General features: G+C 35.5%; 1 protein-coding gene and 1 long non-coding RNA gene across 8 annotated transcripts in view; one reads left to right on the top strand and one right to left on the bottom strand.

Moving 5' to 3' along the window:
- Positions 1 to 17,736, top strand: part of LOC138131193 (uncharacterized) — a 71,846-nt gene extending 54,110 nt beyond the window's left edge. The window contains exons 1-3 of one of the 2 annotated variants that reach the window (XR_011159728.1): positions 16,550 to 16,929; positions 17,029 to 17,154; positions 17,406 to 17,728. This is a non-coding gene — a long non-coding RNA (uncharacterized lncRNA). Of the gene's footprint in view, positions 1 to 16,549; positions 16,930 to 17,028; positions 17,155 to 17,405 lie in introns of those variants that run through there. The other variant, XR_011159729.1, reaches the window with a different exon arrangement.
- The window catches only part of Ca-beta (Ca2+-channel-protein-beta-subunit), a 109,191-nt gene that overhangs the window by 63,121 nt on the left and 20,553 nt on the right, over positions 1 to 25,517 (bottom strand). For 4 of the 6 annotated variants that reach the window (XM_069048045.1, XM_069048047.1, XM_069048046.1 and 1 more), the window contains exon 2: positions 23,257 to 23,406. The exons of the other annotated variants lie outside the window; for them this stretch is intronic. In XM_069048045.1, coding sequence (XP_068904146.1) covers positions 23,257 to 23,406 — 150 coding nt within the window. The remainder of the gene's footprint in view (positions 1 to 23,256; positions 23,407 to 25,517) is intronic. 6 annotated transcript variants of the gene reach the window in all.

Below are 25,517 nucleotides of genomic sequence, written 5' to 3'. Positions count from 1 at the left end.
ACATTATTGCAATCCGCAATTTGACAAAAGCGCCACTTGTTAAGGGGGTTCTAGTCCAAAAATCTGAAAAACCTATTTTTCCACAATTCAGAGTAGTCAGTTTCAAAATTCAAAAGTCACAAATTGTGATTTTGGGTTTACAACAAAGCTATTACAGCACTAAAAGGAGTGCGTTAATGGCTGATTTGAGTGCTGTAATAGACCAGTACAATTTACATTTTCCAGGTTAGTAACTTTCAATAACAATAGCTTCAAATTAAACTTTCAAATGTTCCTGCGATTCTTCATTTAGAAAGGAGATAAAAAAGGCGCAACATAGAAAAATGGTGATGATATCTCGTTTATGAGACATTTTGTAGCAAGCTCGCAAGCTCGTCGTGCCCTAAACCCGTGCGTGCTACAAAATGCTTCTTATCTCGTATCATAATATATTACCTATTTCATTGTGAATCAAATAAAAATCGAAAGTTTTAAGAAATTTTACATCATTATTAAATAATTTCTTTAGATTCGTCTGCAGAAAAGTGTTTTGCCATAAACAAACTTGTCTACGTGTATTTTCTCGGTTGTCAAGGAATTTTTTAATTTATCAGCCTATTACATACTAATTTTTAAATTAGTAAATGTCAATTAAAACATTAATAAATCAGGTTTTGAAAAACTACTTTTCCTTTTTTAATCTCAATTTGAGTCGTGAGCACCTGAAGAAAATGCTACTTTCCCACGGTTTCTTTACACAAGAAAAATCATGCATTTCTCTCCCTAGATGTATAATATACTATTTGTTCTAATAGCTTTTTCTTAAAGAACACAGTACATATTTCAAAACTGTCGCTCTCGGTTTTGTCGGTTTCGTTGCTAACTTACTAAACAGGCAACAGATTGCGCCACGATCAGCCTCCGAAAAAGTGCGTCCGAAAAAGAGTTACTTTTCTTCCGTTTGTGAGTTTTCATTAAGAGTGAATAATAAAAATCTCCAAAAAGATAAAATATCTCATTCTAGACTAGAACGCCCCTTTGATTGCCCAAAAACCGGACTTGTTCGTTCTTGAGCAACTTCCTGCGACTTTTCCATTGGCCATCATGCACAATATTTAACACCACAATTTCTGTGCCGCTTGTTGACCTCAAGCCGACCGACATTTTTGGCAATTTTTTGCGGAGCAGATGCCGCTTTCAAAAATTGATATTTCGATGGTTGTCGCTTACATATTTGGCGCAAGGAGACAGATTGATTCTAATCTCAGTCCCTACTTCCTTTATTAGCCCGAAAAGAATTTTTATTACGTACAAAAGCAATAATTCACGATAAGTTGAAGGTTACTTCTGGCATTTTTTCCGAATCGATCGAATCAATCCGTCATGACATACCCGTACATAGCCCGTTCAATTCAAATCGTAATAATAATCGATTGATTAATGGCAATAAAAAAATTGGGCAACTCCTAGAAACGCCAGCCTCTTACTCCGAAGAATGGACTTACGCGAGCTCTATCTTTAATTCGATCTCGACAATAATAGTAATAATTATAATAACATGTTTGTTAATAATTTAATGATAATGGTTAACCGCACTGCTATTTTGTCATTGAAAATTAAACCGATGCAAGAGGCCCAGTCTTGTTTACTTGCATAATTATCTTGTTACCCAACTTATTGTGGACAATTACGATTTATTGTCTGACGTCACTGTCTACATGTGGGTTCGTAATTACATTTTAATAATGTTTTTCAAATCGATTCTAAGTAGCCGATGGTTCGTTTTTCGTTTTTTTGTGGTACCTCGAATTGTCGAAGGTTCTCCGATTTATTCATTCTAGTTTTGTGGCGCGAGTAATTATCGTGGAACACGCAATTCAGGATTATATTTCCTTTAAATTATTACAATGTGTGGTACCGAACGGTTTTAGCAACAAGAAACTACAGTTATTGCTATAGATTTATGGACATAAACCTGAACACACCTTCACAATTATTGGGTAATTCGTTATTGTGTCGAACTACCAACGATAATTTAACATCCACAAGAACCAGCACGGTACCTTTCCTAATCTCAATTAATAGGAAAGAAATTTTATTGGTAAAAATAAAAAATAAGTGAGGAAATTGCCGTTCATCGACAGATGCGTCTAGAATTTTTTAAAAATTATAGCCTTGCAGTTTAAATAATTAGTTTCCTATTTAGCGTATATTTTCGTGTTACGGCGACATACGACGAATGCAATTTCGATGAAGTAAAAGCCATTAAACTGTAATTTTCGATATTAAATTAGCATCAGAAATAACATATGTTCTTCTATTTCGAAAGTGTTAGCCGGAAAGGTCCAGGAAAAAATTACACTTGCGATAATAATTATTATTGGGTGCAAACGCTGATTTATTATGATTTATCGATTAGAAATTTTCACTCGTCTCAGATTTAATTGCCAGTCAATTATTCAATAATATTTAATAAAATTATAAATCACGTCTTTACATAAGAATTAGTAAAAATTCTTAAATAGAAATTACGTGACCAGAAACATAAGTGAAGAAGTACAGATGACATTAATAACTGAGCCAACGTTATAAATCCGATTTTGCTTTTGGTATCAAAGTGTGAAAGGAATAAATATTAGATTACATTTTGAGGAATACATTTGCCACATTACTCTTTCCAAAATGTCAGTTGTTTCTGTCCAAATAATAAATACACAGAGTGTGCGTGGGTTTATCTCGCTATTACGTACCCACTTCAGTTGTTTATGATACCTGGTGTGCATAAAAATTGGACGAAGGCAAGTGCGTTAATTTTTTTTGGCTCATCTCCCGGAAAAGAATAATTTTAGGAAGCGTTCTGTGCGCATCAGCTAAGACATTCGTATTTGTTCGGTCGAACCAGGGGGAGGAAATTACCCCCGTGGAGCACTCTGCAACTGCACGATCGTCGTCCAGATCGACAAATTGATAGCGGGACACATGAGCGATTGGATTAGCGATAGGCCGTCATTATCATGTGGCATAAAAGAAGACATACATCAAACATCTCGAAAATCCGACAGTTATCTGCAGAGAGCCAGTGGTTCGTGAGAGCGAGCATGACTTTTCATAAAAATCCAAAAATCATATATCAGGTAAAATGTGCAGTTGGAACCGAAAGGCCATTTAAAAAAATACAACAAATCCAAATTTTTCCATTGTTGCCTCTAAAGCAGGTATTTGTGTGTGAATAATCTCATTGTGATGTTTTCAGACGGAATAACTTCACTTCACTTATCTCACTCCCACGTCTCAAACTTCAGTAATTTTATCTTGCTCTTACGCCCTACTGCACAATACCTTCTTCAGACGTACCAAAGTGGTATTATTTTCGTTACATCTGATGCATGCTCTGTGTACGTGCGTTTGGCAGAAGCGCTTATTTATGTTCGAGTGCGAAATGGCAGCTGGAAAAAGACCGACACGGTCCAATTACTTATCGAAATTATCTGTGCGGGACAGGCCCCGCAATTATACAGAGACGGATCCGCCAGGAAAGAGTTGCACCGCGGTCAACCCTTCCGCGCACGACGCGTTCTTTTTGCACCACGTCTTTATTCCTCTCAGCGGCGCTGGGGTTTTATTCGTTTTTCCTCGCGGTTGGATTAAGTTGTGCAAGTGATTATGAACACGTTACCTTCTTTTTACAAGACACGATATCTCGAATGTATGCTTCAATAACCTTTGCACCGTTCCGCTTTATCGATGCTTATAGCGAGTAAGCACACACAATGACTTGGTAATTCCTCACCAAGTGCCTTTGCTCATGCAAATTACTCCATTGAGCTTTGTAGCTCGCCGTCACAGAGACGATGTATTTGCTTTATACACTGGAATCATTCTCTCTGTTCTAAAGTGACATTGTTTGGAGACGCTCCGGAGAAAAATCTTAACGGAACCCATCGCTAATTAGTCCGACGCTACAGCGAACCGTCTAAGTGTGAAGGTGTGTTCGCAGCTTAATCCATAAATCTGCCGCGAGTAACTGTTCTTTGCGATCATCGCAACTCCGACAATTCCTGTCCGTTCATATTATTTATCCCAATTTAAAAATCCATCCATTTGTACGCGTTTATCAAAATTGCTGCTTTTTTACCGACCACATAATGTGTGTTGTCACTCAAAGAACGAAAGAGACCAAGGATATTTAGTGTCTAGATTACAGATCCCGTTTTAGCAACTGGGGATTCTTGAAATTCCGCCTATTAATTATTAATTAGTTTAATGAGATAAGACATCAACTAATGGCGTTAGAAGTGTTTGAAGTTTACGCAAAGAAAGACGCCGCAGCTGAAGTTGGCGACCCAGGTATGAATGACATTAACAGAGCGAAAAAGAGCTGGGGAGTGGATGTTGTTTTTTAAATAAACTGAAACGATGATGAAACACAATTAAGAAAAGTGGAAGTTGTTTGTGCGTTGTTACAAAAAATCTGCGTGACAAGAAATGATAGAGAAGAGTGAAGAAGATGACGGCAACAAAAAGTTTTAAAAGTAAATTTGCTTGTAATAAAATCCAGTTGTGGTGAAAGAATGGACACTGAATAAAGGATGGTATCAAAGACAGTGAATAAACCTAGAAAGGCGGTAAAAGATAATGGACAATAATTGAAATTTCAAAGCCAGGAAATGTAAGGCAGTGTCTTTCAAACACTAAATCTGAAGTTGTTTTATTAAATTTAAATTAAATGAAGCGTTTAATTAGCGAGATGTATTGAAAAGATGCGGTTGCAGCATCACCAAGTAAAACATCAAAATTCCCATCAGAAGTGAAAACAGCTTCACAACAATGTACTTGTATTGATTTTAGGAGGAGCAGTTTTTGAACCCACACTTGACAGTTATTATAATTTACAACAATGGCAATGTGCGCTGTGTTATTTTCCTGCTAATTAAGACGTTTTTCGGTTTGGGAAAGATCGAAAGCACAGGAGAAAATGGATCGATTATGACTAAAGCAATCAGTTTAGGTGGGATATCACAATCAATCAAACACTCACACCATTGTACAGCACTATTACCAGTAGTTGATAAATATCTAGTGTCACACACTTAATCAAACCTATATGTTTGGAGCTTACTTACAAATTCCTTAAGATATTTAAGAAGCTTGGAACAATTTATTATTTTGACATAATTTACTGTTAAATAAGATTTATTCTTACAATCGTTCAAAATTAAATTGCCAGAAGTCGCCACGGTAAAAACTTCCATTCCGAAATGAATGAACGCTGTCGCAATTATTATTAGATTCCAGAATAGATTAAAATCGGAAAAATGACTGTGAAAAGACAGTTTTTGTCGTGGTTGCGAGAAATCATCGCCGAGATGCTGTAATCTCGCATTATATCGACGGTTATTACAAATTGATTATCAGAAAAGGGACTTGACGGATTGCTAAATGATTGAGCTGTCACTTTTATACTGAACTTTATACACCACGTCACTGCTATAACACAGCGAGACAGTTCCGCAAGGAGACATAAATGTTGCAGCAGGTAATTTATCAATTTTCCTCGCGGCTGAAGACCCATTTCGACGTATTTAGCGCCACGAAGGAAAAGTCGAAACGGAAGTTGGACAAAGTGGCCGAATTCGGGGTGATCCAGAGTGGACGTCAATGAAAATTCGAATTGACAGCAGTGGCGACTCGTGCAAAAAAAAGAATGAGATTCGACGTCTGTAAAAAGTAATGATGTGGCAAAGAGGGTTTTTTGGCAACAAATATTCAAATTTTAACATCTGATATTTTAATTCTTGTTTTGTATTTTCAAAGCTACAACACCGTTCCAATAGAACTATCCCAAAATTTTATAATTTCAATTTAAACTTTTCACAAAGTTTGACGCTTAATATGTATAATCATTAACTTTTTGTTGTGACAGTTCTTTTCCTTTTCTTGCTGCTGTATTTTCTGGCTTGAGTATTAATATTAAGATGCCACCCTAGTGATGTTCTATCTTGCTTAATATTGTCTCCCAATCTATTTTATATCTTGATGAAATCTTTCGCTCAGGAAACTAATCCAGATGAGAAAATTAACGTTCAGACCTACACTTCAGTCAAAATTTCTCTATATTTGAGATTAAGACCCTTTTTATTCTCATCTATGAAATCTTTCCCAATTGGTTTTCTATTCATTACACATTCAAACAAGGATTTTCTTACATCTCTGTAACTTTGTGATCACTGATTGTTTTACTGTAACAGTTATTTGTGTATCAAACCCAAAAAGTGCATTTTTTTCGTTCGAGTCTGAGTTTTCTAGACGAGGCGCAGCCGAGGCACTTTTTGACAGAGGAGACCGCACGAACTACAAAGCAAAAGACATCATTGGAGAAATTATAAATTTATTTTGTATCTACCTTTTTTAAATACATTTATTAATACACATTAACAATTTTTTTGTAGTATGTATTTTTTTATCAGCTTGCCAACAAAACTAGAAATTTACTATTTGCAATACAACTACTTACTCACATTATAATTTATGGTGACAGGACAATTATAGGTTTTGTCGGTCTCGTTGTTAACTTAGCGTCAGCGTCCGAAAAAGAGTTACTTTTCGTCCACTTTCGAGTGAAAAAATTACCGTTTTCATTAAGGGTGCCTAAGAAAATTATTTATTTAGTTATTCCAGAAGTAGAAATTTTTTAACGTCTTGATTGCAGCACTCCTAATCCTTGCCGTGACACCAGTGAATTCTACGCCACTGCTTCTATATATAAAACCGAAATTGATTTATAGCAGGTTACTCTCACCCTTTTTTTATCCTCCGCTTATCACAACAGAAACATGAAACCTATATTGACATATTTCGTTAACCTTGAAAACTTCTAATCACTCTTGATTTCACTAGAAATGACTTTAACCTTTTACTTTCTCCATAAAATATATTTTTTTCTATTTACACTATAATGTTTATTTCGTTTTAATCATCCCAATTCATCTATTACTATAAAAATAATAATAAAACTACTGATAAGCATTAATTGCAAAACGCTTTTTGGAGCAACAAAACTTTTCCAAATCATTAACACACTTAAATAAAAAATTTGCAACAACTTGCCGTGATAAGCAGAAAATAAAAGACGAAGGGATTGAAAATTTCATCGCACATTTTACTGCAGCAAATTTATTGTAAATAAAAATTAATGCAACGATGTCCATCTGAAACGTCTTCAAGTCAAGCTGGTCATTAGCCGGTTTAATTTATCTTTGACAATTAACTGACCATTCTGATCGGCTTAGTACCATCTATAACGATCTTAAATTAAATTATGCAGCAACGATCAAAATAATGAACGTTCCCGTTTATTTCGAAATAACGAAATTTCATTAATAACTAAATCCCACTCTCGAACAGTTGGTCATAATTAAGTCGACATAGTGAATCTACTCTTTATTCAAAATGTAAATAGTCGGTTGTGGCCGATATCAAGACGTAAAAGTTGACATTTCTCCCCAATAGAACGATATTTTCTCTTTTTTTATTCGGACGTAAATTACAGGAGATTTTATCATAGGCAACAATGAGTAATTGTTATTTTCGCGTGCCGTTAATGCATAAACCATAGGTCAAGTCTTCTAATAAAGAAGTCAAGAAAACGTGTCACTTAACCTTTGCGCAAAGCTCGCTGTAGCAATAAATAAAAAAAACTAATGTCATTGCAATTTTCGTTCCAGTACAACAAGATTTTTTATTGTGCAAACGACACCATAGCTGTCCGTAATGGTATTTAATTTCCGTTAAATGTTAAAAGCTCCAACCCGTAATTACAGACCGAGAGAGATCATGAATCCATTTCGTAACATCCTGTGCTTTGTGGGGCGGTGTGAACGCGGCTTCCATCCCTTAATTTTATGTGCATGCCGAAATGGACATTTGTTTCTCGTGGAAATAGGGAGAGAGAGGGAGCTATTGACATTTGAAAAATTGCCTGAGCATTTGGCCGTCCTAAACTTCACCCGGCATGTTGCGTTGCCTCCCAATTCGGCATCTTGAGCTTTTTATGGGCAAAAAATATTCCCATTTGTTCCGATAATTATTAAGTCGGCTCGAATTCGAATAATTACACTGAATTGTTATCGGGCATAAATTACAATGGGCGACTTTTACTTTCGGCCACCATAATCCCCGATTGACAAAACTGAAAGTAATTTATCGGTGGATACGCAATGGCAAACGCGCTTTCTAAATAAATTAATTTTTACACGTGGCCCGGTTGGATTTTCAAAGGAAGATGGCCCGCTAGGATATCGATCCTTTGCCGCTTCGGTAATTAAATGGCGTAACTTCCTAGAAAAATTTAATGGCTCGAACTAGAACTTTAAATACGGACGTAAAACTTTCGAACCGTTCATAAAATCATACCCGACCAGCAAAAAAAAAATAATAAAGTGGTTGCAGCTGGGGAGCCGCACTACCAAAAGCTTATTTATACACATTTCCCGAAACACGATTTTTTCCTGTAATCCTATTATAACAACGGGCGCAAAAAGTTCCGAAAAGTGAATTTGAAGATGACGCCTCTCTATTCTGCCGAAACGAGTTTTGTAATATGTATATCGACCTCAAATTACTCGCCAACAATGTACAAAGAACTCCTCTAACACATGCTTTACAAAATTACTTTCCAATGCCAAAGGTGTAGTTTTAATGCTCTCGCCTGCTCGCTGTAATTAATGCTGGATGTCATCTGAAACCGGCTGTAATTATTTCAGGGCTTATTACGACCATGACAAAAGCTCACAAATATTCGGTAGTGCGCCGGAAATATCACGAAATTTCAGACGGTTAAAAATATTTCAAGACTTCCCTCCAGGTCCAGACTGGCGCATTTTGGAAAACTGGCGCACCGGAGAAATTTTAATTAAATTCGTCTCGATCGCACTAATTAATACTTTAAAATTGGAAAATGCGTGTGTGAGATGGATATTTCGGTGGAACAATGCGCATTCTTCTCGGAGTGCTTTATCCTCGTAATATTCTATTGCAGCATTATACACACGTACTGACGACCGTTTGTTCAGATAAATCGAAAATTTCACGGAGAGCCGTCTGAAAAGTGTACGCTTGGCAGGTATCCTGCCAGCTCGACTACGACAATCGAATAAGAACAAAAAAAATATGCGATGAACAATGCAGAGAGCCAAACAAATTGCGTTTTATGAAAAATGGGGAGCACGAGCGCTGTTCGTGACCTTGCGAATTAAATTTCAGCAAGGCGTTCAATCACATTCGTGCAAATCGACTGAAAGGGGAGAGTCCTGCTGTACTCGCCAATTTTTAAAAGATAAATTATCCTGCTAGTCGTCTTCGTATTGGAAATCGATAAAACAGTAAAAAATTTTGCCGGAAAGTGCACAAAATTGTGCAGCAACGAGGAGCTTCAAGGATGAAATAGTACATTATAGACTCGCGTGTACTGATGACGCGCGAGTGCTGTACTTAATTATCGGAGTGAGTAATAGCTAGTACACGCGAGTGGCACTGTTCTTTTCTACGACGTAAAATCTTCACCACCAGAATTTATTTTCAATAACAAAAACGAAAAATGGTGACATTTGAAAATAACTGTTGACAGTCTACTCGATACCGTTATTTTTATTTAAATTCGTTATGCAGCATATAGTATTTGTTGTCGAATAAGATTATACAGCGCCCTCTGTTGTTCTCCATTATAGAGTCAAAGGGTACATGAAAAGCGTGTAACTTTATTCCATGAGGAATTTTTAATTTTACGGCTTTGTTTTAATTTATTCACTTAAAATGTCGTCAAACTGCTTGAACAAAAAAATTAACAAGCCGTCTTGGACCTGCAGGTGATGACAGAGCACTTTGTAAATGTTAATATATTTTAGACATTGAATAAACAACGAATTCACCTGAATCCGGAAGAATCGAAGAAAGCTTGGAGTATTAATGTAAAGTGCCAAACATAAAGAGGTTCCAAAATATATTACAGAAGATTACTTAAAGATACACCCACTTAAATAGTTGAAGAACATATTTGGGAATACACAAGATATATTGTTACAACTAACTAGTGCCTGTTTTGGCAATTTTCCGCATTAATTTGAGCGCAGATTGTAATCGCACTCTTTTGTAATGGTAAATTCTGCACATTAGTCTTTTTGCTGTTATAAATGCTCATGAGTCGTGAATGTCCTGGTAAAAAATATTTAGAAAGTGTTGATGCAAAAAATGTACCAACAACCTTTAAACAAATTCGAATTAACACTGCATCGCATTAATTTTCCAATAGGATCTCATCAGATAATGCAGTTTATGGGGAAAGTGACTTTTACGACTGCAAATTAGTAATGTTTTAGGGAGGTTGTATAATTTGTAGGAAATAAATTTCAAAATCTGGTAAAACACACATTTTTATATTACTGACATTTGTATCATGTCTATTTTAGAAACTGGACAAGTTAAAAAAGGAAAATAAAATCGTCGTTAGTTTCATTTCATGACAAATTTCAAATGAAACAGTTTTTCCAAAATATATATCACACTTGTTGAATTTGCAAAAAAAGAATGTTTTCTCTTGATTCTTAATAGCTACAATTTATCAGCAAACTTCTTTTCATAATGTCACCATCAAGATAAATTAAAAGTTTGTTGACAATAATGCATGTATCTGGGTGTACCTATTTCGCCGAGTAAAATTTCAATCTGTCGGATGCATATTCATAAAAACAAATAAAACTAGCCTCTCCACTTTCTATTCCATTGCTCTAATAAGAGTGAATCATCTAATCCGAAAACACAAAATCTCATCCGCTTGAAAACTACAACGTCCAGCTGGATCAATTTGCAACTTCCTCAAAACTAGTTTCATTAAATCCCGGCTTTCGGGGTTGCTTTTATGAAGCTGCGTTACAGTGGTCGAGCTTTAAGCGGTCCATCTGATGTATAATGAACAGTTTTATGCCACTTTAGCGCACTAAGCTCGCCGTGGTATTCACATAGGCGTTCTTAGGGATCTATTATTCGATCACAATTAGTACTTTTGCTTATAAAACCAACCTGTCCAGGTCTTTTTATCGGATTCGATGAAACCATCCAAGGAGACGACGGACTTTCATGCTATTAGCTGAGCGTAAATTTAACGATTAATTAAAATTTTCACTCTTATGCTCGTGTTTTTCTAATTAGGAAGGTTCTTGTGCTTCTGGTGGAGACGCAGACGAGGTTTGTCATCGGACACGTTCACAGTCACGCTTTGGTGATGCAACAATTGAATTAAGAGTCTTAAAAATGTGAAGAAACCCGAGTTAAAAACTCGAAAAGTGGATAATCCTTAAATAATTGTAATTATTAGGATTATTCTTTCTAAAAGGGAAAATCAAAAATAGTAACAATAATACTAAAATTCTCTAAACAACAAAAAATGTTTAGTGATAAATTAACTTCTGCAAACGAAATAATAGTTATTTATGCAACAAGTGAGTAAAGTAATACTTTTTTTACGAGAAGGAAAATTTGCCGCTCGAGCGAAGCGAGTGCGCAAATGCACCGAGTAAAAAAAAGATACTTCACTAACGAGTTGCATACAAAAATTTTTTGGCCCTCGTAAGATTCGATAACAATTTTTCCGACACTCAAAATTTGAAAATTGTCTCCTGTGTGAACCCGTGAACCTTTAAAACGCTCATTTTACTCGCGCTTTAAATTGGCCCACTCATCCCAAAAAAATCCCAATTTACATACGAACTCGTTAACAAAACTACTAATTATGAATGAAAAATTTTATAATTACGTTAAAAAATGACACGCTACGGCACTTTTTTTAACGCAAAATGCGTGCAAAAATGAACCGAAAATCACATATTTTATGAACGCAGACGAATAAAAAAACTTGCACTTTTTTTGACAGGCGTTAAAAAAATATTATAGTGACATTAGAATTTTATTGTGGAGAGTTAAATTAAATTAAGGTCTATGGTTTAATCTGAGATAGTCATTTAATTAATTTTATACTCCTAAAATAATACGTGCATTATATGAGTATATGCGTTTGCTCTCTTGCTCTTTAGTAATGCTATTCATTACCCACGGGCGTGAATAATGAATCCACGAGTTGTGATATAGCGCAATACATATTTATTTCACGATTTTCAAATTTCGTAATTCGTGAATATGCATAGATTTATTATTAAACTGGAATAATAAAAGAATTTCGATGGTGAAAACAATAAAAATTGTACATTTTAATAAGGTATGATATTTTACTCGCCTGTAATGGCTATTACGCACCCGTTGCATAATATGGTAAGTTTACTCGTTCATTTTCCTACAAGGCACCAAGCTTGAATAAGATATTTTTCTTTAAATAAAAAGTTGAAATTAGAAATAAAAAATTCTTCTCCATAAAGCTATCAGGTCTAATGATGGCTCATTGTTGACCATTGCAAAACCCAGTATTTATGGTCGAGAGTAAAATTTATTACAGCCAATAAAAATGTAAAACGTTGGTGCACAATGTAATTTTTGTAGTTCTCTGTGAAAATAAAAATTCCTTATGTATAGGTTGGGGTTAGTCTTTTTGATATTTCGTTCTCGCAGTAGGAACAATTCTTGGCGTTATTGATGTATTTGGGAAGTCAGTTTGCTCATCTTGAACAATTGACCGACCGTATCGTATAACAGCTAAGAAAAGCAATAACCATGCCGAAAAGGCCAAAAGTAATTTACGGTAGTGTCGGTCAATATTAGAAAAGGTCCGCATAACGAGTCTGGAGTCAAGTCGGGGTGGGTACACTTTCGCCGAAATAAAATTTATGTCCATGTGTTTTTCGGTGCGAACGAATTGTTCGTCGACAATCATTAAAAGCGAGATAAAGTAACTGGAAGGAAATGATGGAGGCTAAAAATAAAAACAACTAGTTTCGTAGAGAAGAGTCCTGGACCCCCGCCAGACGCTCTTATGCCGAATTGTCGCTAGAATTATGCCATAATAACCATATCTGAACGGTTGGTCGGAATTTAACAAACAAGTTCTGAGTCTAATACACTGCACATGTTGTCAGTGAACCCGAATTTCTTCGTTTCTCGCTCTTGTACACATATTCGGTTTTGCATGCGACTCTAAGACTTGTAAACAACTCTGTGTAGGATTGGCTCCTTAAACGAGTTTAATCTAAAAGTAATTTAACTGATTATAATTTATAATGCGACGGGCGCAAAAAACCCACAAGACTGCCTTTTTATAGCGCCGAAAATCGCGATTTTCGAAAATTCGCAACAATGTCTTCGGCTGTTAACCTTTCGGTTTTCCTTGACACCTGCGCCGCAATCTAGGATAATGGTACGGAGTGATTGAATCAATTAGCAATCATTTTTGTAATTTAAGAATAAAATTTATTACACGCTCGATTCCGGAGTGGCCCTGGGATGTTTGATAATTTCACCAATAAGCAGTTAGTTAAACCGCTGTTGCTGGATTAACTGTAAACGAAAGCGCATTATTACGCGGTGTAAAAAATGACAGTGGTGCCAACAGCGGAAACCTCCAAACTCCTCCGACTCTTGATCAATAACCGCGAATTATCCCCAAGATTAAAAAATGTTTCATTTGACAACAATTTATGTGCGTATATAATTAAGATTTTTATCTGGAAATACGTTTCATTAGGAAATTAATTCTCGGCAGACGAAAAAAATTGACAGCATTAAATCGTCACTTCCGAACAGCACGAAGCTCGGCCTCATAATTATGCGCTACCAGATTCGGATTGCTAACGACACACTTAACATTTTTCGCCCAGGAAATTATCAAAGCCGACGCGAATATTTCGCCAGTTTTGCCAATAATTATATTGGCTAAAGATCGGCCAGTTACATAAATTGAACGGTCGGAAGGAGTGGCCGACGTGGATTATTTCAAAATACGAAAACGCTCCTCTTGGTTTGTGTTCTACGTACGCCAAAACCGATCGTAACGGACTCATTAGCTGATGGCTATAATCTAATCGCCGAAAAAAATTCCGAATATTTCATCTTTGCCTCAACTACTGGTCTTGCTTGACACACGTGAGTCTAAATATTTGATGGGAATAATAACTGTTTGACATTTTAATAATTTCAACCAATGGAGTGCTATCGGCGATATCAAACACTAGGAACTAATTAATGATGATATTGTGATGCTTGCCGAGGTCATCATTAAGACGTAAGGTTCACAGTTTGGAACCTGACAAAATGAAGATATTAATTGATGAGAGAAAAAATCACTCTCGACGATACAAACCGCACAGACAAGATGAACTGAGTATTAGATGTCTATTCAGAAACTAGAAAGAGATTTTAGAAAATTCTACAAATTCAATTTAGTTGTCGAAAATCTATCTTGAAAAGCCTAGCAGAAGATAATTTGTCTAGGGGAATAGAGATTCGTAGGAGTAAATAATACAGTCATTACATACGTGTACACCGGTTAGTAATGCTATGCATTACCCACGGCCACGAATAATGACTCATAACTTCACAAGTTGTTACTAATCGTAAGATTGCATTTCCAAATCGAGTGTCTGTAAATTCGCCATCCTACAACAATATTGTTGTCATGGATGAAGTTTCTTCATTAATAAGCAGTAATAAGCAATTTCTGAAATAACTAAATTCTTCGTCGTAGTAAAAGTATTGTAATTAACTCGCGAGTAATGGCTATACTCACTCAGATGATTACAGCACTCGACTGCGACTCGCGCTCCAAACTTCATCCTCATCAGTAGCAGCCACCATTACCTGCTTCTTGTGTACGTAAGGCTTAGGTTTCTCCATTGGTTTTAAAGTTACATTTGAGACAACAAAATCAGGCACTGGACAAGGCTCTATCATTGATTCTCTATTATTCATCACTGATACGATATTATTATCCAATTAAGCAAAGACACTTTTATATGCAAATGACCTCAAGCTGCATAATGCGATCACAACTCTTACAGAGAACATAACCATTGGGAAAATGCTTTAGGGATCGAAAGTGGATATACATTATACACGTAATGCCTAATGCAATAAAACTGAATGTTAGTAGGTAGATAGAAATTCATCTATTTCGGAACCAACTGTATCATCATAGGTTATATCGGGTGTTCATTTAAATTTATCTTCAGAGTCGATTGTGAACACAGCACGGATTACAGGGATCAGCTGTTTAAATCTAACTTCACAATTGCGTTGTTTGTGTTTCTACTCTGCAGACGGACGAGTGGTGCGTTCACAATCGACTCTTTAAGGATAAATTTAAATGAACACCCGATAGATCGGATAATGTTAGAAACTCTAAATGGTGTTGTTTCGCACAACAATCTTTAAAAAATATTTTGTATTACATACTTAAATTTTTATTTTGGCGAAGCAAAAAGTAGTTTTTAACCTTTTAATCTAGATAAATTTCTGTTCTAAAACCTAAAACTAAAATCGCGTATTGATCATGTTACAATTTTTTTTTGAAATTCTTCATGAAAGTCCTTTTCCTCTGGTATCGACAAAGTAATCAGAACTTTAGACAGTCCGTGAGCTGTTATAAATATTTATAACAATTTTTGGCTCATCTACCGGTCTTAACACATGTAAGTTAAAATATTTTATCCACATAAAACTGCCTGACATTTCAATTTTAGTCATTTCACCGACCATTTCGCTATCGGCAATATCAAACGAGGTTCTAATTGATGATGATGTGATACCAGAAGAGTCGATTTAAATTTCCAACGTCCCACAATTCCACATTGTGTTACCGATACGATTTCGTAAATCCCACATGCTTCATAAAAAGGAAGACGGAAGAACACACTTATAAATATTAAATCTGGTTATGAAACTGACTTACGTCCGAGTAAAAAGTGCTGTTAATTAACCTCAAGTTTGGTCGAAATTCGACCGAGAAAAATCTTCACGTCAATATTCCAGTTAGTGTATCGAACTATTAATGATCTCGAGTAGAAGTTAATGTATAGTGTTAGTACCACTTTATGGTCTGGCTTTTTATTTTAATTATCAAGTCTGACCTTTATCTGAATTGACAATTTCTCGCAACGGTATTAGGTATTTCCGTTGGATGCAATGCCGTCTCTGTTCAATTTTATTGCTGGCGTACAGCTTTATGATAATTTATTACAAAAACCGAATTTACATCGGCCAACATTTATGGAGAGAATATCTAGAAAAAAATGTGAAACTACAGAAGAAACGGATTAGGAACATGACTTTGTCCAATAAATTATGTATGTCCAACAGAAAATCCACTGACTGCATCTTGGCGCATTTCAATCAATGGAAAATTTCGAATTGTGTGGATTTGACTCGTTAATGAGTGAGTAATGAGATGGCATGCTGGCGTGCATTAATAAGCGACACATAAAACCAATTAAAATTTCGGGAATCGTCGTTGCTACATTCTTTATTAGACAAAGTCGGCATTAGCATAATCGTTTCAAATTATCAGTACAGGTGAGCATGATATCAGTTCACCCGAAATTTATATTATTAGAGATAAAAGTTATGGTAGAGGCAGGTGTGGCGACGTTATTTAAACAAACACCGGATAGAGTCCAATTACATTTGGCATAATTCAGTGCAAAATCGCGGCGTCTAAAAAATTGTTGCTAGGCGAGATAGCTAACGGTATCGTCGTCGACAAAGAAAAATTTTGGATAATTGTACGGAATGCCCGAGCCGGTCACAGAATTTGAACAATGTTCCTCGAAAATCCAATGCATGACTATTTAGCGTGACCAAGTGGAATTATTTATCAAATTTGGTATCTTTAAGTTCATAGCAAGTGTGTAGTTAACCACGCGCATGCCGCGGTGCGGGAAGCCATGAAAGGGCATAATCATGCCTTCGCCTGACTAAATTTACGTTCAAAAGAATCATTTTAATGTGAATTTATTTCGAGTAAGTCACGAATACCGTAATTATTTAAATTTACAATGTTCTTTTTTATCGCCGAATATGTTTATATAACGTAACAAAAAATTTCCGCCATTTTCTTAGTGCCCGACAGCACGAACCGCGCCCGGAACGGTCCTCGGCCACCGGATTAAGAGGAATTACTGGGTCGAAGGCACAATCACGGAAATGGACCGGCCGACGCTGATTCCGATTTATCAAACGAAAAAGGTAATTTATTTTTATTAATTAAACACGGAACCTCTCGGCACATGCAGCTTTCAATGATTAGTAATTGTCAATTAAAACACGTCGGTTGGTGAGATATTAATTTGGGAAAAAAACACTGCAGATGGAATTTATTGGGTCGATATTTCAAAGACGAATTTCCAGAATGAGCCGTTATCTTGGCTCGTAAAAATAAAATGGGATTTCCTTATTTCAATAACTAGATACGAGGGAATTTATTTGCATTTTTGCAGGATTACCGCCGCTTTTCTGATCCTGTCATCCAATCGAGGTACACTTCATTATCAGCCAAGGACACGAAAAAGGAGGAAATATTTCGAAAATTTCTGATTCTTCACATTGGACCAGCCTCTGGACCTCATTTTTATTATATTATATTATTTTGTAAGTGTATTCTAGACACGTGCGTCTGAAATAATTTTATTGTTTACTTCAGCTGCTCCAAAAATTAATTAACAAGTTATTAAATAAAATTGTTCTACAAGTCCTCTTGGTAGATTCGTCTACCTCCAACTGAGTTGTTAATTTATTGCCAAGAAGTTACAAATTTTATCGTTAGAAGTATTAGTTCGAATTGTGTGGCATACGTAATCAATAAAATATTGAAAAAAAAAAACGTGTAAGGCAAATATAAAAAAGAAGCGTTTAATTTAGATAATAGAACCCATACAAGAAGGTATTGATTGAATAAGAAGAATAGAGATAATGTTGAAATCATCGAATGAACAACGAAGATTAAAAACTTGAATAATAAAATGAAGGAAAATGAAAGTCATAATGGTAATATCATGGGTGGGAGAAAAACCGCCTGGTAATGGTAGAATATTAGTGTAATTTAATAAAGTTAGACTGATACCATGATTTTCAGAGTACCAACAAAAAATAAAAAAATGTGTTGACTAATAAGATCATTTTTTAACAACTTGGAATATAGAATTAAATTGTAATTTATTTAAATGGAATAGAAAAAAAGATGTGGCATGCAATGGTTCTACCAGTTAGTACCTCCGAGTAGTATAATTCAAACTTAATTTAAAAAATATTCTCGCTTTGTTTGGAGCTTTCAAAAGCTCGTTTACTTTTATTTGGACGGGCCAGGAGATCTGGCTGACTGGAACAAAATAGGGTAAAATTTGGAAATTATCAAAAAAAAATGTATAACAAGAGAGAAAAGGTATAAATATAATTTTTTGACATTATTCCCGGGCAGCGGTGAATTAGTTTCACCGACACGCCGTCACGCGTCACGCGTCACGTCACACGCCCCGAGGTCAGATTTTGAGTGGAAATTTTAATATCGATTTCTTGACAGAAAAATCAAAACCCTTAATTGATTTTTTATAAACAGCATTGGATTTAAGTATTTCAAATGACCCAAAACCTACAACAAAATATGGAACTACAGTAGACGGAGTTTTTTTTTAAATATTTAAATAGATTTGAATCCAAAGTATTTATTTCGTATTTTAGCATTCACAAGCCCATTGTTCTTGATTCCTCCAAATACTAGGAGTGACAGTGTTTTCACCCCCAAGGGGCAAAATGTCATAATTTCGAGCCTAAAAAGAGGGAGGAAATGATTACATTTTACAAAGGCATCAAAAAAATTGAATTTAAATTTTTTTGAATTTTGACAACCAGCTAGACCGCCAGATTTCTACCCTATAGAAAATATATGAAATTTAAAGATAAGAGTTAGACAATACTATCGAAACACCAACTGTAATTATGAGTGTTTGGTCTAAGCATAATATAATCGAATCTAAAATATTTCAGGCTTGTGAAAAAATAGGAAACAAAAATAGAAATAAATTTCGAAATTCGCAGAAACATTTTACGTTGTTTTTAAAATCTGGTATGACAGTCTATAATTTCTGGACATTCTGTATAATATATAGAGCAGTGTTAATGACTTCTTGTGACCACTAACAAATAACTTACAGCAACGGCTTATTTCGCCATCAAAAAATCGAATCGAAATAACCTTGTGTTGTAAAATGATTATTTATAAAACCGTTGCAAGACTTTTTATTTATGTCTGTGTAAAATCTAGATTCTGCATAGCTGTTGGGTATTCACAAATACATATTTGTGAAGTATGTCTGGGTCACTGGGATGAAAAACGGCGTGAACCATAAATTAAATTTTTTGTACCTTAGATTAAAGTCGTTTCTTCAAATCAACAATATTTTTGTATCGTAAAGTATGACAGAGTCGTCCCTGGAATTACTGGTGTTATCCTCGTTGTTTACTTTTTATAATGAAAATGTTATTGTTGATTTACTGCATTTGTTTATTTAAAACCCGCCTTCGCGACTGTAGTCTCGAAGATATATCCGAATTAGATAGAGCCGTTCATCATCGAGTTCTCATCCTGTCAAGGTAACAATAGTATTTCGCCCCAGTTCTGGAGAAAGCTCGTAAGCTGGAGGCGCAAAAACATTCGAATAAATCCTCTCCAACTACTCAATTAATAACAATTATCATAATGGTAACCCATTAGGAAGTGTCCACTTTTAAGGTATGTGCACATAATAAATAAGTAATTATTGGTGGAAAAAACGGCCGCGCATTGCGCCATCAGCGTCTAAGTTCGATTTCGACACAGCACAAGCTCGGTAATCAATTAATCTCAGATTTAATGTATTCTCTCTTTACCGAGATAAAGTGCAGGGCCGCACTTAGCCGAAACACAAACAATGGATTACGCTGTACCGGCAATGATTTATTGTCGCCAAACAATGGCCCATAATGATAATCGACAAGCGTGAGGTGTTCTGGTTTGTGCTTCGCGTACGCACAATTCCGCGTGTGATTCCTGCGGCGGGACGGGCGCTAGTCCGGTCCTGCGAGAGCGTGCCCAGTGGCTACCTCATCTTGCACAAGACCTAACGTCGCTTCACAATGCGAGGCGTATCTCACATACTCGTCTATTAGGTATTATAGGAGTAATAAACATGGCGGTCCATGAATAATAACGTGTAATAACATGAAATAACGAGCAGATGTGAAAGTTGTTCTCTATACCGGGCCATAACAATGATTGCGTTTATAAATATATATTATGTTACGTTTGGTACTTAGAAACTTAATTACACACCTAAAATATGGGTGATAAAAAAATACAGCCGGATTAACATGCGTATAATATGGACATCGGAGTCGTGAAAGCGCAAATGAAATTCTACGGGTACACGGCAGGTTCTTGGAATTTGTCATTATGACCGGCCATATTAAAAATTTTCTTTAATTACTCGAATGAACGCAATTGGGAAAGACTGAATTTATGGTCAGAATAGCTCCAGGAGAGAGTATGAGAACTGGATCTGTACCAAGTCGAATATCTCGGAATTAATCTGTTTTAATTGAGCTAAAAGTTGAAACGAGGCTTGCGGTGATCTTGGAGCAGAGGCGGAGGATTCGGGGGCAAAAAGCCCACAAATTATAGACACAGACATATTCACAAAACAAACTGCAAAATGTATTTACTCATTTAGCACACGCTAAAACCGTCAAGGACAGGATCACACGAGCGCTTTTCTGACGTCCGTTTCTTAACGTCCGTTGCGGAAATACATAGTACATTATAGTCGGCACGCAATGTATTTTTACAACGTCTGAGTCACAACGAACGTCATAAAAGCACTCGTGTGACACCAGCCTAAGAGGAAATGTTAAGTAGTTGCCGACCTCGACTGCGTCTCGGTCTTCACTCTCTTAGCTTAGCACAAAAAGACTCACTTCTACTCTTAATGGTATAATCTATTACTGTAAATGTAAAATTTATTATATTAGTCTACAGAAAATTTTAATATGATCTATAGGTATATTATGCTCTTCCGTTTTTGGCAACTATATTTAAAGCCTATTCTTCAACACTACTATTTTTCCGTTTCTATTCTTCTTTTTCTTTGCCGAACATGATTAATTTGCTTTTAAAACATTTTAACTTCATTCCCTTCAGAACCATCAGTCAGGAACTTATGCTGAATGCAAAAAAGCAACAAGCTTTTCACAGTTTACTATTTTTCACTATTTGCACCAACTTACGTATGGTAATCTTTGTACGGCTTCCCTATTGTAGCTTGAGCTGTGCGCAGTGGTCTAACACTAATTTTGTCGCATTTCTTTGCTGCTTCCAGGGCCTCTTTATTGGACCTCTTTATTCAACTTTGCGCATCCCTCACAGCTCAAGCTATAATGAGCAAGCTGTAGAATGAATAAACCTAGTAACACCTTCTCTTGTACATATAATAAAATTGTTGTGTTATGTTATTAGCAAAAAAAACGTACATTAAACAGTATTTTAAATGCAAAACTAAAAGAGTAATAATAATAATAATACAGATGACGATTTAACAAACGAGGAAAGAAATACACAAAAGAAGTTAAGAGAGGTGGCTAGGGAAGAGAGAGATAGAGAAAAAAGGATGAAAACAGGATACAGGAAGATACAGATAAACGGGGAATGGTTTATATCGGATTAGAAAGAGAAGAAAGTGAAGAAAAATTTTTAGAAGGAGAGAAGAGAAGACGAACTGACGAGAAAAGGTGCAAAGAGAAGGTGAATAAAAAGGTAGATGGACAAAGAAAATGGAAAACGGAAAAGAAGCACAAAGGGGATAGTCGCTACCGAAAGAGTAGAAATGGGAAGGTCAAGGGGCAAAAGGAGAAAAGAAAAAGGGATGAGCTACCGGAGGAATAATAACAGGGGTGAAATTGGGGATTAAAGAAAAGCGACAAGAAAAGGGAGAAGACAACAAGAAGACGTGTCGAACACGCAATGAAAAAAAAACAGGGAAGAATATATGCTCATGGGAAAAGAAAATTCAAAGACAAAGTGGAAAATGCAGAGGAGAGGAAACTGATCGAATGGATCGAAGAAAATGGATGGGAAGTGTTGAACAGGAACAAACAACGGGACGAAGAAGGAGGATGGACATACGTAGGGAACAGGGGGGAAACAGTGGTAGATTATGGAATAGTGAACGAAGAAGCTTGGGAGAGAGTAGAAGAATTAAGAATAGAAGAGAGAGCAGAGTCGAACCATCTCGAAGTAGGTTTGAGGAAGCGAAGGAGAAGGAAAAAACAGAGAAGGAAAAGAGTGGAGATAGGAATGAAACTGTTTATTTTTATTTTTTTGGAATAGCTGTTTTGTATTCAGAGAAAATGTAACCGGGAATAAAGAATTCTATCAAATTAATAATAATGACAAAAATAATTAATCCGTTAAGCAGTTGATATTTTGTTCATCTTCGTAAATTAAATTTTAGGTTGTGTGGGTTAAGTAACGACAAGCATATTCCAAATCAGAGCCAACACCAAACGTGCTCGTTTTTGAACACCCCTTACAAGGATGAAAATGTCAAAAACAATAACTTGTACACACAATGCCTTTTTATTTACATAATCATATTAAAAGAGAACTTTAAGACGGGTAAAGGATGTAAATTAGGAATTAATTTGATTTGTATTATCTGTATTTAACATTTTAAAGCTACGCAATAAATGTTGTTGCCAGTACATATTTTTGTGAAATTATTGTCTCCCAGATGACCACGTTACAGTTTAAGAAACAAAATAAACAAATAATTTAGCGCAAATTGTCTGTTAAATATTTAAAATATTTATAGGGCATTTTGCTTTAGATTTGGTTCTTTATCTTGGAAGAAATCGACGCCTATGGCTAGAAGCACGTAATAAAATTTATACATTCGGTGGCCCCATCGCGAGAAAGACAGCCGGTCGTGACGTGGTAAAATTCTAAAATTTTATAGACCCGTCTTCGTATCCACAATGTTCAAATACCCGAATTATTCCCAGTTTTTTTTTATTATATTACCTGATTAGGCAACGAAATTTAAACTGTTTATGTGTAAGTATTGAAACCTGTTTCTAAGTGGAATTATGATTACACAAAGGAAAAAATGTACTCTTCTGGCTATTAGACTGTGAAGTTTTTTCCATGCCATAAATTAAAGCAATCAGACGTGGTATTAAGAAATAATGGCTCCTCTTACAATGTAACCGATACGTATCGCGCAACTCAATACGCACAACGGAATGATTTGGTGTTTCACAAACCTGTCGTTTGACACTGGAGGAACTGTCACTGAGGCTACCGGAAGCGGCGAACTTGCGAGTCCGGTGCTTGAGGCGAGCTCCCGGAGCGGTAGCCGATGGCGGACCTCCCGCCGCTACCAATCCTTCTAAACCTTCAGCTCCCGAAACTGTCTGAAACGAAAACACTCCTAATTTTATCACATTTTTGCCGTTAGATTTACGACAGCGACGCCACCAATATCGTGCAGAGATTAGTTTAATTTTGTGGCGATCCTATCTGCCAGGATTGATGCTAATTTCTCGAAGGATGCGATAACATCGACTTTACATTCCGTTGTCCAATTATTATTACAATGTGCTAGTTAGCATCTTCCTCGTCACTCGTTAATCTCTCGACGGATTTAAGACGCTTACTGACATTACGACTTGTAATTTTTTTAACAGCCAGGTAATGGACTGGAAGAACGTTCACGACGCGAATTCTATTTTATGGTTCTTGTTTTTGTTTACCAGAGAATGAAAGTAGATGGCCAAGTTGCAAATGAAACTGTACTTTCTTTATTTTAATCTAATCACAGCAAATAAGACGTAACCACCGGCCACAAAAACAACAAACGAAAAATATCCTGCTAAACAACACCCACTTACACCCACATTAAATTAATTTTACTTGAATTTGCAAGATAATGTGCGTCACAAATGAAAATAAAAAGAGACGAAATTCGGAGACTAATTGAAATATTAGCGCCGGATTTTTATCAAGGCGATTAAGAAGCAGTTAACATTTTTACAAAATCCCCCGACTAGAAAGAAACCTTCTCAGAATATTACACCGTTTAATAACTAATGTTTTTTACGTCGAAACTTAATTTATATTTTGTTGATTTAGCTATTCCAGACAGATTTAATTAATTAATATTTGAATAAGTGTGGCTCCTAGTGAGACTTGAACTCACCTTTCTACTTTTGGTCAGTAATTAAATTAAGTTGTTTTTTTTTAGTAGTTAACGTTTCAAAGGTTTTCGGTTGTCGTCAGATCACAAATATGTTAACACAATAAAATTTGATGTACTTCAATAATCCGGCGGTTTCGAAATTAAATCCGAATTTTGTAATTAACTGAGACAATTAAAAATAAAAGAATTTCGTAATTAACAGAAACAGTTGAAATAAAAATCTGAAATTAGTGGACGTAGCTTTTTTCAGCAATAAGTGTAAGAATTAATGAGATTTATGAGTTTTAGTGGTCTGAAAAAAATCGTTTTAACCGTTATTCCAAAATTATCTCCTAACTACTTGATTGAGGTATTAGTTATCGAAAACTGAATCATTCAAGCATTAACATTAAAGTATCAGTTTACATAGGCTACGATCCAATAATAATAATAATAATCCTAGCTACAAGTTCCTGGGGGTTGTTAATTGAGCTTTCAGCTAGTCTTTGCCGAATTAAAATACAATGAGGCAAAAATTTTTTTTAATATTGTTAATTATCGAATAATCAAACAAGCTCATTTATCTCTTTTGACAAGAAAGCTCTCCGAATTGTAAGATCTAACTGATATAAATAAATTTTTAAAATGTAAAATGATTATAAATTAATTTCTAAGCAAAAGTAACTAGCAAATTGTCCCAGTAATTTCATTTCTTGTGTCTCAACACCATCATTAATTATTGTTTTGCCATATTTTTATTCGTCGCTATTAATTAATCATGTTATGAGGCACCAACAGATTACTGATCTCCCACACGAAAAAATACTCCTGAAACATTTTTTACATAATCCTCTATCGGTGAAGCATTGAGTCCTAATTCAGTATTTTCAGCCGTGTCCTTTATGAGGACATTCGATGTCACACTGTTTTGCCAATAATTGTGATATTTTTCCGTTCTCACAAACTTTCTAATGCTATTTTCTTCTCACATATTAGCAAGATTAATTGGTTCTAAAATAGTTTGTAATTGTTTAAAAAACCTATCCGAATGAGCAAATTTAGAAATGTTAATTAAAATCTATGAATACTAATTTAAAGTAAGACGGTTAATAAAATAATGATGGTGTACAGGTAGCTCATATATCATATAGCACTATAATTTGGACAATTAGGAAGAATAATCAGATGCGTACAGATAAATTATGTAAAATTTATTATGGAAATTATCCTCTAATTCAACACGAAATAATTATAATTTTCTATAAGGTGATAAACATACTTTCACTTGCATTTTAAGTCCACATGGGATGATTTCACAATAGTAATCCGAGCCATTATACACATGAT

Source organism: Tenebrio molitor, chromosome 5 (assembly GCF_963966145.1).
Source record: "Tenebrio molitor chromosome 5, icTenMoli1.1, whole genome shotgun sequence".
Taxonomy (NCBI): domain Eukaryota; kingdom Metazoa; phylum Arthropoda; class Insecta; order Coleoptera; family Tenebrionidae; genus Tenebrio; species Tenebrio molitor.
Note: the sequence above shows the minus strand (reverse complement) of the source record. Positions and strands in the feature narration are given on the sequence as shown.